This window comes from Osmia lignaria, chromosome 16 (genome assembly GCF_051020975.1).
Source record: "Osmia lignaria lignaria isolate PbOS001 chromosome 16, iyOsmLign1, whole genome shotgun sequence".
NCBI lineage: Eukaryota > Metazoa > Arthropoda > Insecta > Hymenoptera > Megachilidae > Osmia > Osmia lignaria.
The window spans coordinates 2,193,436-2,207,285 of NC_135047.1; the positions used below are offsets into that span (position 1 = coordinate 2,193,436).

Consider the following 13,850-nt stretch of genomic DNA (forward strand, 5'->3'; position numbering starts at 1 on the left):
TATTCTAATTAACACGAGCAAGATCGTAAACGTGTATTTCCTCTGGCGTTGCTGTCCAAATAAATTATCCACCCAATCATAGCCCACTTAGGTGATTCTATCTCCTAATGAGATTATTACATGCACAAGCAACAGATTGAGAAATAAAAGTTGCCTCGTAATCGTGCAACACGTCGGTATCAATTATATCCTTTCGTTTCCTCGTGCTGCGCGAAACTAATGACGCGTAGGTCCTCGGTAACGTAACCAGTGCAATTAACAGGATCCTTTGGCAAGGGGAAAATCATCATCGCCGAAAGAACCTATCTCGAAATTATCCTTCTTTTATATCGCGCTTATTCTTTTTCTTTCTTACGCTTGTTCAACGCCAGTTCGACGATTTCCCTGCAGAGGATGCATTGGGTGCCGTTAGACGAGTGCGAAACGGAATCTTCGCGGAAACGCTCCTCGAAGCGACATTAGTTCCTCACGAACAATGACCCTTTTCGCTATTCCTGGAAACGCGCACCAAGTTTCCATGATTTGCCTCGAGTGTCAGAGTAGGAAATCCAAAATTCTAATTATCCAAATAAAATTCTCTGCAATATAATTCGAGTCCTATCTTCAACTCAGATATCTCGGGGAGGATGGAAAAGTGAATCGAAATAATTCCGAAATCTAATAAAAATCGGCGCTCTGGAATGTTGCGCTCCGATTGGCCGTCGAAGCAGAGGGCTCTCGGATTGGCCCTGGACACGTTTCCCCACCTTCGCCTGGAAATTCACTTTTTACAGGCGTTATTACAAAACTGACTGGCATCTCCTAGACCATGTCATTACGGCTTAGTACTCCACACGGCGAGGATCCTCTCACGAGTACCCACCTCCACCACCATCACCACCTCCACCTCCACCACCACCATCACCATCATCATCTCCACCACCGTCGTCACCGCTTCTACCAAGCACCAACTCTTCCTCCACAAGCACCACCACCACCTTGGTAACCTCTTCTATTTCTACTACTCTTCGTCGTCGTCCTCCTCCTCCTCAACTTCCCACCTTTCGCAGCCGTGGAAGACGAGCAGCCACGCGCGGATATCCTGGCAGAGTGTTACGGAGAACGGAGAACAGTGGCACAGAAGGCAGGTTGCTCCATTTTCGTGTATCGCGTGCAAAGGAAAGCCGTCTCGTTCTCTCTTCTCTTCCATTCTCGATCGGCCCTACAGTCAGTCAACTTCGATCTGACTTTCGATTAAGCCGATCGGGACGTAGATCAATCGGAAGTTGAATAAGAAGGATAAAGGGAAGATAATAACGATAGAAGAAGGAAGAAACGTTCGTCGCGGTCGAGGTGTCTGTCGTTTCTTCTTCCTAAGTGGAAGTGGATCCCGGTCGTGTGACGAGATCAGACAGTGGAAACGGACCGTTCTTAACACGGACCAACAGAAAACCGGTGGTGAACGGGTTTCACGCGGACGACGCGGCTATTTTGTATCGGGATAACGACCGACGAGACGTCCTATTACGTAGAAACGCTTTCGTTTTCGATAAAGAGAAACAAAGAGAGATATATATATATATAAAGAACAGTGAACACTGGTGTAATTCGTGAGAGACACTGTCCCAGTGAGTTTCCAGGCACTGGTTGCGGAAGGGTTCGAGGGCGAACGAGGGTCGTGCAGGGTCCGTGGAACCGAGCTGCGCGTCATGGCTGCCACGAGGATTGACTGGAAGATTAGATTGTAAGTGATTACTTTTTATTACTTCGCTCTAGTTGCTTTAGGGGACGGTCGCGGAGCGTCATCAACGGTGCACCCGCTAACTTTCTGCAGAAACTTCGAATAATAATAATTTGAAAACAACTTGCATCAAATTATATTATTTTCAACACTGAGAGCCAACGATATAAATTAATCACAATCGGGTAATTAAAAAAGAAAAGAAGCAGTTTGAAAAAAAAACCTGAGTAATTACAGCGAGCATTTTATTGAAGATCGTTTCTTCCGCTAGCAAGGGGATTTCAATGAAAGTAACGCGCGACTGCACGATGAGATCGCAGAAAGACATCGTTCAAGCAAGGTTGAAAGCGCCTTAAAAGCCCAGAACCGGTGACTTGAATTGAATCTCATAACGGGAAGATACTATCTTCAGCGTTATTGTATTCGAAAGAAAGCACCAATTATTATTTACACCGACACGAAAACTACTCGGTCTCTTGGAAGATCCGAGTCCTATGGAAACAGATAGAGACAAGATACACGATGTTTCGCAGTGCTTCACGGTCGATGATTCCGTCTCTAATCGATTATGTATTTTTCATCCTTTCCGCGTGATCGAACTGTTTCGTACCGGTTGAGCAGATCGTGAAGATCGAACGAAAGCATTCGAATAGACGATATATATATTTTTTTCTGATAAATAAATAGCAATCAACTGCAAACACTTTCCTAGTCAATGTATAATAGTATGCAACTATTACGACATCGTTCATTTTTCAAATTTAACACCAAGCCTAAGCATCAATTTTCAACTGATTTACTTCATCCAAGATAAATGATGACATTATTCACGGAATGATTCAGTATTTCATGAAACATCAAACTCTATTAGATGCACTGTGTGCCCTCCGTAGAATGACACGTACACACGTCATTTTCCCTCATTATACAAAAAAAGGGGTCTTCATCCACCGGTACATAATGAATGCATAAATAATCGGGGAAGGGAACACGCTAGAAAAACACGCATAAATCTTTGATTATATTCGCGAGCAACCGCTTCGATTGGATAATAATTAGGTAATTATTATCGGTGAACGCTAGATGGTGTAATAAGTGGATCACGGAAACGATCGTTATCGAAAGGCAAGGGAAAAACGATCGATCGTAGCGCTGGCCTTGATCCGTTGATCGATCGTCGCCGATCGAAGCGTCGACCAATCAAACGGGACATTAACCACAACGCTGTGGAAGATCGAACCCTGGTTTGCATGGTATCGCGATCGGAAACGATCACTGATAGATCCAGCCGATCTAGCGGTGCGTGTGTCTACCTATAAATTATATCTACTTGGAGGGAAGCTGCGTGCTGCCCTGTAAGCCGGGTAATTAAAACGAACCTACGTGCATGTACGAAAGTGTGATACGCCTTGGGAAATTGAATCGTTAGTGTCTTGTAATCGCGCCTGATACTCTATGAGACTTGATTGAAATCCTTGTTTCTACGTTGGTTAACCGTGCGATTAGATGTTGATTGATTTGTTAATTGAAAATTAACACGTCGACTGCCACGGTACTTTTCAGGATTTCGGTGTAAAAAGTTAATTTAATTTAATCATATTATATTATTAAAAACTCCTATACAGAATGTGTTTTATTAAAAAAAAAAACAGATTTTCTGTTCATTTATTAACCCTTTCGCTGCCACGCGAATTTTTAAAGTTGCACCAGTGGTCCATAATACAAATTTTATATTAAAAATTTTATAATGGCAAATAACTGCGAAATATATTAAAATATATTCATGGCCCAAATGAAAACACAAGCACCGGTCCCATGGGACCACCGTGGCAGCGAAAGGGTTAATAAATTTTCTGTTCATGTAAGCCAATAATGATTTTTTCTTCTCTTTCCTGAAGCTATCTATTCATATTTACACTGATAGACTACGAATTTCCTCGTAGCTGCACAAATATGGCAAGTAAACAAATTACGAGATAACTGGTAGTTGGCAGTCAACGTGTTAACAGGTTTCATAATTTGGCAATTTCAACGACTGCATCGCAAATGATACAATTTTCTAATCGTAGTACCTTCGATCAACACATCGTCCATTAGAAATTACAAATCATACTTCAGTGTAATTGAGCGTGCATGCAAATCTCTCGGCTACCTGTTACCGCAACATTGCATACGTTAAAAAGGGAAATCTCTTCCACGAACGCGTAGATGCATAGATGTGCATGATGCATGCACAGGTTATCTGAAATCATAATGCACCCTAGCACGATCGACACGCGAGCACTATCGAAGGGACAGAGATCCTTCCAGCGGCGATTCCAGTACCCGCCTAAACTTTCAAATGGTCAAGTACTCGAATATAACCCAGGAAGTTTCCACCTTGGGAATCATCGTTCGTCACGCGAATATTAAACTGCAAAAAGAGGAATCTTAAAGATCATCAGAAACTTTAATATATTTTTCACGATTAAACAAGTTTTCATCGTTCATCGGATGAGTACGAAGTGGAAAAAAAGAAAACGTCTATCTGATCCTTCAAATCAACCAACAGCTCGATATAACCCAGGAAATTTGCCGATTACGCGTTACTGGAACGTTGTATACGTCGTGTTGAGAATCTTCGTCATTCATCTTGCTTGTATGGAAGTTATCTCGAATCGTGATGCACCGTAGTACGGTCGTGTACTTACGCAGCCCGATACGCGAGCTCTATCGTACGTATAACGTAACATGCGCAGAGATAGGAAGACGAAGCGACGAATACACTAGGTCCGTGGTGTGTGGTTAATTTACAGCTAGTTCTTCAGCTTGTATCCTCCTAGTATCTCGATCCCAGTATCTCTGTCTATGACGTGCCTGTCAACCGGCGCGGGATCGTAATCCCGGAAGCGTAGCCGAGGATCGGTTCACGATCACAAGTTACAATCGATCCGCTCTTCCGCTCGTTAATTGATCTCGCTAAAATTCCTTCGTCTCGTCAGGATTCTCTTTATTTCAATTTCAATCAAACGGATTTACAATTGAAGGAAAAAAAAAGAATCTTCCATTCCACGTTGATGTAATTTCCTCGAGTTTTATGAGATTCGAAATGAGAACACGTATTGAATTCGTTAGAAATAAGAAAATTTTTCGAATCCTTCGACTAGTCGGACACGGAAGCATCGAGTGTGCATCGTGGAATGCTGCCGTGGCTTTTACGAGCTACCTGTTCGATAAATATCGACGGCCGATAGTCATCTGGTGTAAACTCTAATTTCTACGGCGTTGCATCGTGTCCTCCGGACGAAGACATTCGAGTTTCGCTCGTGCACTGATGAAATAATCAGCACCTGTCGTAAATTGATGAGAAACCAGTTGACGTTTTATTCATTCTCTTGTTATAATTTACGTCTGTTTATTTATTTTCTTATCGAGAAACGCGTCTCGGGTATCGAATTAAACTTGATTTATATCTTGAAACATCGAGGGTCTATATTTATCCTGTTCATTTTTTCATTTCCTCGTCTATTCAATGATTTCTATAGTTTCCAAGGTGATATTCTTACCGGAGTTTCAGTGAAAATATTTTTTGGAACTATTCATTATTTCCGGCACGACGATTTTCACCCTCCTTTCTGTGGCTTTTGTTCCCATCGACACGATTTCTGTGTTCCGGACGATTAGTTTGTCGTTCGATAGCGCTCCTTGTTCAGATATTTACGAGGGAGGGAAAAAAAAGCAGAGCAAAAAGATGGGAGAACGAAAGGATGAGATTTCGATCGGCTTCCATCTCGATTGGCACCCACCGCAACGATAACTTGCTTGTATTTCTTTCGTCTGGTCGTGACACGCCGTTTGTGCGTTTTGTCATGCCACGATAAAATCGTTCCTTAAAATAGCCGATCAGTAATTGAAATTGACTTTCTCACGGTTACAGGTGATAGGCGTGAAAAGTGACATTAATTCACTGGGTAAATAAGAGATACGTTTAATTACAAGGATTATTATTAATCCGAGGATGTTAATTTAATTTCCTCGTCCAGGAGAAATTTTACATCGTCTAGCATTGCCATTGTTTCTGGAAGAACAGTTTCTTCAGGGTTTCCGGCTCCTCTCTCTCTCGATGCTAAATGGACAAGGCCAAGAATCAGAGAGAAAGAGGAAAACTAGCTAGGAATCTTAAGTGGCAGTTGAAACGTGTATTTATAGGTCGGTTTTGCCTTGCAATTCCGCCGGCAAAATGTGCAAATCTTGACCGATCACCGTTTTACGTTATTCCCATCGGCTGCATCCGTACAAACACCGCTACCATCTTCCTCGTCTGTTGCCTGCCAGCTTAAGAAACAGCTCGGTCGCTTCTCTTCCAAAGAATTAAGATATCTTCTGGAAAACAATAGTAATCAGCTGGCTTGTCGTGCAATCAGTGCATTCCACGGTCAGACTCTTCGGGTTTTATGCAATCGCCGAGTTGAAGAATCTTTTCGCAAGGAGATTTTGCGGATGAATAGCGTAAAATTGAAATCAATTAACAAATGGCAAGAATTCTTCGATCTGAATATAAAGAGGATAATTTCTAAGTGCCGTGCGTCGCCGACTTTCCGGACGGATCCTTGATTATCTACACGAGTTAGGCGAAATAATTTCCAATTCCTATAATCTAATTGCAAGTCAATTTTCAGTATGACAGTAAACGCGTTAAATTTCCGCGTGGCGAATAACGCATCCACTTTGGATCGTGTTCGTGTTGGCAATTTAAAGATATTGCCACTTGGCTCGATGTCTCGAATGCAGCAGGTCTATCTGGCCATGAAGAATGGCTGGACGATGCACTTCCCGTAATATCGAATATCGGGATAAGCAGCGTATCGGTGCCCGGGACAAATGTGTATCCCGGCCCACGCTGGAATCACCGGCGACCACTCCTTCGCCGTTGGATCGTTTCGAGAGGCGAAGATCGTAATAAATCGACAGCAATGGATCTTGGCGCACAGGTGGACGTAAATTGATATGCATAACGGGGTAACGATCGCCGAACGTGACCGGACATCGGCGTATTACGAGTTCCACCTTATGACCCTCGGGAGGCGGGTGCAGTGGTCCAGTGAAATTGACGTCGGAGATCGTGACTCCTCGTCGGCGTGATTGTCAACTAATTTATTGGGTTCAAGATGATTCATTGCGCTTGTTACCAGCCTCTCCGCCCTTACAATTGATCGGTGACCTTTGATTTTTCAATGTGCATAAAAATAAAAAATGAATTCCTAATATCTTTCACTGTACTAGATACGGTTTATTTCACCGGCGCGTTACCGGAGGATTAAGCAGTTGTTTTCCATGAAACTAGCGGTACAATCGTTGCAACTATTACAGAATGATCAAGTGAATCATTAATCCTTCGAACGCCCGGCAATTGCTCGGTAAATAAGCTTGGGGATCAGAAGGAATTGCTCGGCTCCGAGTCCTCCGGGGAATAAAACGCGTTATTGTCACGCATGATCGTCGGATAGGTACGCGTGGTACATTAGGAAAAAATGGCGCGAATCGCTCGAGGTTTATCCTAAGGGCATCCACGTACCGTATCGCCTGGATACTAGATCGTTTCCGGTAATGATTCCGCCGTAGGAGGATTCCAGCACGACGCGACGCGCAGCATCGGTTGAGCGTGGAAAACGCGGTTAATTTGCTTCGTTGCATCCCGGCCGAGGATCGATCGCGTTCCCGACGTGCTTGTCGATTTCGTCGAGCCGATCGTCCGTTTATTGGGATCCTTTCGGCTGCTATTCGTAGCCGAGATAGATTGCCACTGTGGAAGAGAAATTCTGGAACGACGTAAACCGACGTACCGAGCGTTGAACCGGGAAAATCGCGGCTAATTTCCTTCGCTTCATCGATCGAATTCTTTCGATTGATCTTTGAATTTCATCGAGCACCGTTTGATTAGCGGAACGGTTTAGACGCAGAGAAAGGTGCATTCTTTGATGGATATTTCAGTGAGATAAGGAACAGACGTTCAGCGAAGTGTGTAATTTATTTTAAGAAGCTTGGATTACCGTAACGCGTTCTTTTGTTAATTATTCCGGATCATCGAGAGCACAGAATGAGAGAAGAATCTCTGATTGAGAGCAGGGTGACACGTTTCGTCGTCTGTCATCCGTGAATGAGAGTGAAAAGTACCGTAAGACTGGCTTTCGACTAGACACGAAATTTCACGTGCTTCTATTATGGTACTCAACTAGCCGAGACCCTGGCTGTGCCGTTAAATTCTACCAGGGCGACAAAATTCACTATGGCCACTGCGATCACGATTAGATAAGACCCATTGGCTTGTTAAACCGGCCAGACAATGTTCTCCAACGAGATCGCGTGTAATTAGTGAACTCTCTCTTATTGTTGGGGAAATTGAACACAGGCGAAATATCGGTTAAACGCTATAATTTAACGTTGTTAACATGTTTATAAAAATTACCTCAGAATGTGAAAATTAATTTCAAAAAATGGCACTGTTCTCCAACGAGATCGCGTGTAATTAATGAACTCTCTTTTATTGTGGGGGAAATTGAACAGAGGCGAAATATCGGTTAAACGTTATTATAAAAATTACTTTAGAATGTGAAAATTAATTTCAAAAAATGGCACTAGGTTGAAAATTCTTGCGCCTTGATTTTGTAGAAAATGAAAGGAAAGAAAGAGTTAACAGTAAAACTAAAGTTTCTGTTTCCCTCATAGCCGAAACTGTCGCTTGAACCATTTGCGAGCTGTTACGATAAAATGCATCCGATTATGTCACGCCTACGTAACGCACGAGTTCGGTGTAAACGAACGAAACTTCTTAATTAACACATAACCGCTCGTAACCACGATGCTCGCCACGTGCACCTTGTAAATGAAGATAATGACGAGCGTTCCCGCCAATCTGATAAGCGTTTAATTACGCAAACAAGTCATCATCTCATCCCTGTTTCCTTTTTTTATTATTATTCTCTCTCCTCAATTCATTTGTCATTCTCTTCCCTCTGTTTTCCTTTCAATGCTTCGCACTTTGAAATTGCCACGTGAATGACACTTCGCGTAATTGCTTAGAACGGTGAATTTATCTTGATGCGAATATAGGGTAGAAAAACCGACAGAGGAATGTAATCTACTTTGCATAGAATAAAACGTACTTTTCATTTCTTTTATTACTGCTTATTCACTGTCTTGCTAATAAAATCGAACGAAGTGAGAGAGCATTTTCATGTTCGCCATTTAATGATTCTTCTTTCAAGATTATCTCAGTTGATGATTCAAAAATGCTTTGCAATTAATACCTTTATGAAAGAATAATAATAACCAAACTAATGGAAAATACCAAAGATATTCATTCGTAATCCCTGTTATGAAATGTTAATTACTTTGAAATTAATCTTTAGGGGCTAATAAAATTTTACGATCGGAAATAAATTTTTCCAATACCTTTAATCTACTCTGTTTCTAAGCTCAATTTCGAAAGTAACCCATAACAATAACACTTCACTAGCCCTATTAGAAACCCAGCAGGCTTCTTCGAGTAACGAACGATTACGTTCCTTTAACCCTTTCTTGCAATCAGGAAGATGTTACCTCGCAGTCGAACTTGTGGCTCATCCTCGTCGTTCGGTATGGAAAAATCGTTCAAAGACTCCGCTACGATAATCATCGGCGATTCTAGTCGGTGTGGTAATTTCGAAATGGCCGAGAGAAAGAGTATGCAACCGAACAAAAGGGGAAAAATAGGAGAAGAACGCGCGTGCAGGGAAAAATTGTAAGAGAAGAAGAAAGATAACACGGAAGCAGAGATAGAGAGTAAAGGAGCAACCGAGGGCTGCTTCCTGGACTGATTCCAGGTAGCCTGGAATACCTGGAAACCGGTGGTTGGATAATAGGAAAACAGCCTTCGTCTTTTTCTCTCTTTCGTTTTGCCTTACGAAAGCAAGACACTTTCGTACGCATAAAACCAGCCTGCTTCTTCCTACAGGATTATAAGCGATCCTTTGCAGCCTCCAGTTTCCGCTTCCTGCGATGATCCGACTCTATTTACCATTTCGTGATTTTCCTTATTTCTTGCACCCCTCGACCTGATCTCCGCGCCGACATCGACCAGATGATCTTGCACGAGCTCTCCGTGTCGAAGATCGGCCGATCAGATTAAGGGAATCGATCTCGAATTCCATGGAAACACGAAGCACGTGAAGGCTCAGGTATTTCTACAGGACACAGAGGATCTCGATACATTTGAACGCGATTACAGGCAATTTAGAGTTGCAGGGATAATTAAAATTACTCTGACGCTTTCGCTGAGCTTCTTCAGTTACGAATGCCATTTTGCTTTCCTTCCAAGCGTCGATAACACGTGTAATCGTTACACAGCAACTTTGAGGACGATGACTATCGAGTCAGTTAGGGTTACACGGTACTTGTTAGAAGCGATCACTGAAGGAAAATGAGGTATTAAAAATTAGGGATTGTTGAGTAGTCGAGTTTACATTGGAAAATGGAACAATTAAATTATTAGAGCCACTCGCATAAATTGATGATTTTATATAAAACCGATTAATTCTTAAATGAAAATCTAGTTAAATGGAGTTTCTATTATTTTTTAATGATGTATTGATGCTTGTTAAGTTGAAAAAAGTGAAAATTCTTGACTGGCCTTTCAGAAATTTTAATTACTTATAACTTCTAATTTTCTAATTCTAATTTCTAATTTTCAGCATACACATAACTTATTTGAATCTACGAAAGACATATTTTAAATTTTCATTATAGGCTCATATAAAAAAGTTGAAAAATTACCCTTCACTAATAGTTCTAATAATTTAATCACCCACTGTACTTTGGAAATTCCTATCTTTCTAAAGGAATGATTACTTCTGCTCATTAGATGGAATAACAGAGTTTTATGAGAAGCTTTTCTAAAATACCGGAAGACTTCTTCCTGGGTTCATCCCTTCGAGCCGTCTTCGATCGTCCTTTTCGTTCATCCGAAGAACTTACGATACCAACGCCGCGAAGGAACATCTTTTACGAGGGTCGACCTCCTCGATTCGTTCGCTTTCGCTTCTTGGCAGGAGGTTAGACATTTCCCCCTGGAAAACCGCTCGTTAAAAGGCAAACGATCGGCCATCGTTCTCACTGTTATTTTCCACCGAGTAATCCGCGTCCCGCCGCCTCGATCATCACGAATAAACCGTTCACCACCCCCGGTCGCTTCTATTCCTTCAAATTTTACGACCACTCTTTCGCTCATTCCTATATTGTTTTTCCCCCGTTGTAAACGAGCCCCTTCGACTTCCTGATTGCACGTGTGCGAGTTACGACCAGGTTGGTGGAATAATTGAAAGAAGAAAGGACGAGGAAGCGGTCTGGTATTTTACTTGAAACGATCGAGGGGTTAGTTATGGAACTTTCGAATATTGCTTATAAACATTGGCTGTTGAAAGGCGCCATGCTGGGTGAATTAAGACCCATATCCATGAAATACACCTAAGAATTCATATCCCAGCGATTAAGGGTTGATGGATTCTATCGATGGAAAATAGAACGAGGGGAAAGAATCGAGAGAAACGCGATGGGAATCTAGTTTCACGGTTTCCACTCTTACTCGATAAGAATCGACGAATTTTCCGCCGGATATGAAACACAACACGTTCCCGTTACGGATTTACTACAAGCTCGCACGCCCCCGCGTACCCTAACGAACCATCGATCCTTTGTTCGACGGGAAAAATGTTTAATTTATGAAATTTCACGGTCGCACGAGCGCATCCCAACCCTGTTAACATCCGTGCATCAGTCTCTATTGAATTTTCCCTTACGGAACGCGAGTACCGCTTTGACACGCGGCATAAAAGAGAACGGTGAAACGTAACGGGACGATATATGAATCTATAATAGATTCCAGTGATTGTAAATTTTTTAGGCCACGCATGAAAAGGCAGCAACCACATGGGATATATTTTAAAACAAATCCCATTCTGTTTCAATGGAAATTCCATGGATGAGAAAAGTGGCTGATTGATAAAGATATCGCAGGGAGGAAAATACTCTCTTTTTCTTTTCACTGCGTTCGTGTACCGATTTTCTTTTTCATGATAAATTTCTGTAAATAGAACATTAAGAGTCGAGATAAAAGTAAATGGGACTCTATCGAGTGTATCGCAACTGATAAGCATAATACTAGGAAGAGGGATAGTTTATGAATAGCAATTTACTATACATTGTAAGTATTACCTAGTATTACTGCTATTACGGTAAAGAAGCGAAATAACATAGAACGAGTTTATTCTGTGATTCACGCACCGTAGGATCGGGGTCTGCTTGCTCGTAAAGAACAATGCTGGAATCTTAATAGAGACATTCTCCGGTTCGAAAAGCTTGCTGGTGCCATCGTAGCTCGTTAAGAGACGACGATCAACACGAGATTCAGAATTATTTCAGGAGATTTCTATGGTCGAGAAAAGTTAACCGATCGAACATGAAAATTTATTCGAGCATGGAATAACGTATAAGGATGTATCGTAATGTTAATCCCGAACGAGCCACAATTTCTTCTTCAATGAGATTAGAGAGACGCTTCGAAGGGTTTCTTTCGACGAAATGGAAATTTCTTGTAATACCAGTAGTCGGGGCTTAAATTTAACGCGTTCCGAAAGATTAAACTCGCGTGGATCGATTCGTCGCGACCGGCATTCGTTTCGGTTATTACGGAAACTCTGCGTGAATCTCGCCTCGGGTTATTCTCGCCTTCTTCCGGATATTTTCATCTTCTTAACCATACGTCTCGACACGAGATGGGAAACTCGAGAGGCGAGATTCTTCGAAAATTTCCATCGCGATCGCTATGAAACCAAAGATGCTGAAAATTTTGTCAAAACGTGGTCTTTGTTTTAATTTTTGTCTTATCACTTAATGACTTATCAACGCGTTATCGTTTCTATCTGCCTTCCGCATCGACGTTCGAGACAAGCGATAATGCACTTCCTCGGCGCACCTTTCGCAAATAATTAAGATTTTTGTGCGGCGAAACGGCGATAAATCGCGCTCGATACTCACAACGCGTCTCGCTCCTATCAATTATCGGACTCACGGCGCGAGATACGGGCAATCGCGTTTATCTTCCGGAGGAAATCATTCGAGCGTAATTAAGACCTTTGTTCCCGGCGAGGAAGTGCATCAAGAAAAATAGAGATCCGTGGAAGGATAAATATTTCAAGTTCAAAAATTCTATCTTATATGCACCAGGGTTCTTAATAATTATTTTTGTCAAACTTTGTATCAAAGGGTTAATCCCGTTTAGTAAATAAATAAATAAATAAATTTCAAATATCCAAGAAGTGTCAGCTTTAGAAAGCTTCCCATGGATCGATGTTTCTCGCGTGTTTAGCCTCGCTTGAGAACCGAAATTCCGTTAAACTCTGGTGCATTATTCAAATTTCCTTGAAACCCTTCGAACAACAACTGGGAAGGTACAAGCATGGATAACGTCGATTCGTCTTGGGGCAACGTGACACGGAAATCGTCGAGCGCGTCTTAAAGAAGAGGAATAATAAGGATCACGAGGATCCTGGTGGCAGGGAAGGATGGATCGTGGGTAGAACGGGACGAAGGTGGAAAAACCGTCGCTCGGCATGCAAATACGAAAGTGAGAGGGCCCGAACTGCATAAAACGAGCCGGGCGAGAGTGTTTCCTGTTCGCGGCCACCGAGAGAAACGGTGGGTGGCGAGGCCTGTCCTGAACCGTTAAGGTCAACGTACAAACACAAATTCCATCATCTTTATAAATAATATCGAATTTTTAACATTTCTTCAAGACCTTTTAGTGTTAACCTTAGTGTTTCTCGTATCCGCGTTCATTTTTAAGAAAAAGTCAGCCTTATCGTTGAGTTGTATCACTGAAAAAAGCACGAGATTCTTACAGAAGTTTTGCTATTCGAGTTCCCTCGTGACGCATTCGCAATGTCAAGGTTGGCCGGTTCACTTCCAAGGGGAAAAGACGTGGACCGTTCACTTCGATCCGCGGCCGTCATCGGCCAGCAGCTGGTGTTTCACGTCGAGGCGCAAGGTCGTTCCGTTACCTCGCGAGATTTCGAGGTCGTCCACGTCCTCGTCCCAGAAAGCAGCAGGGATGAGGATA

At 42.3% G+C, this 13,850-nt stretch overlaps 1 protein-coding gene across 1 annotated transcript in view; it reads left to right on the forward strand.

The window, feature by feature from the left end:
* The first annotated feature begins 1,079 nt into the window (after nucleotides 1–1,079).
* The window catches only part of LOC117600636 (uncharacterized), a 45,583-nt gene continuing 32,812 nt past the window's right edge, over nucleotides 1,080–13,850 (forward strand). The window contains exon 1 of the mRNA XM_034316309.2: nucleotides 1,080–1,723. Coding sequence (XP_034172200.1) covers nucleotides 1,689–1,723 — 35 coding nt within the window. The 5' untranslated portion in view covers nucleotides 1,080–1,688. The remainder of the gene's footprint in view (nucleotides 1,724–13,850) is intronic.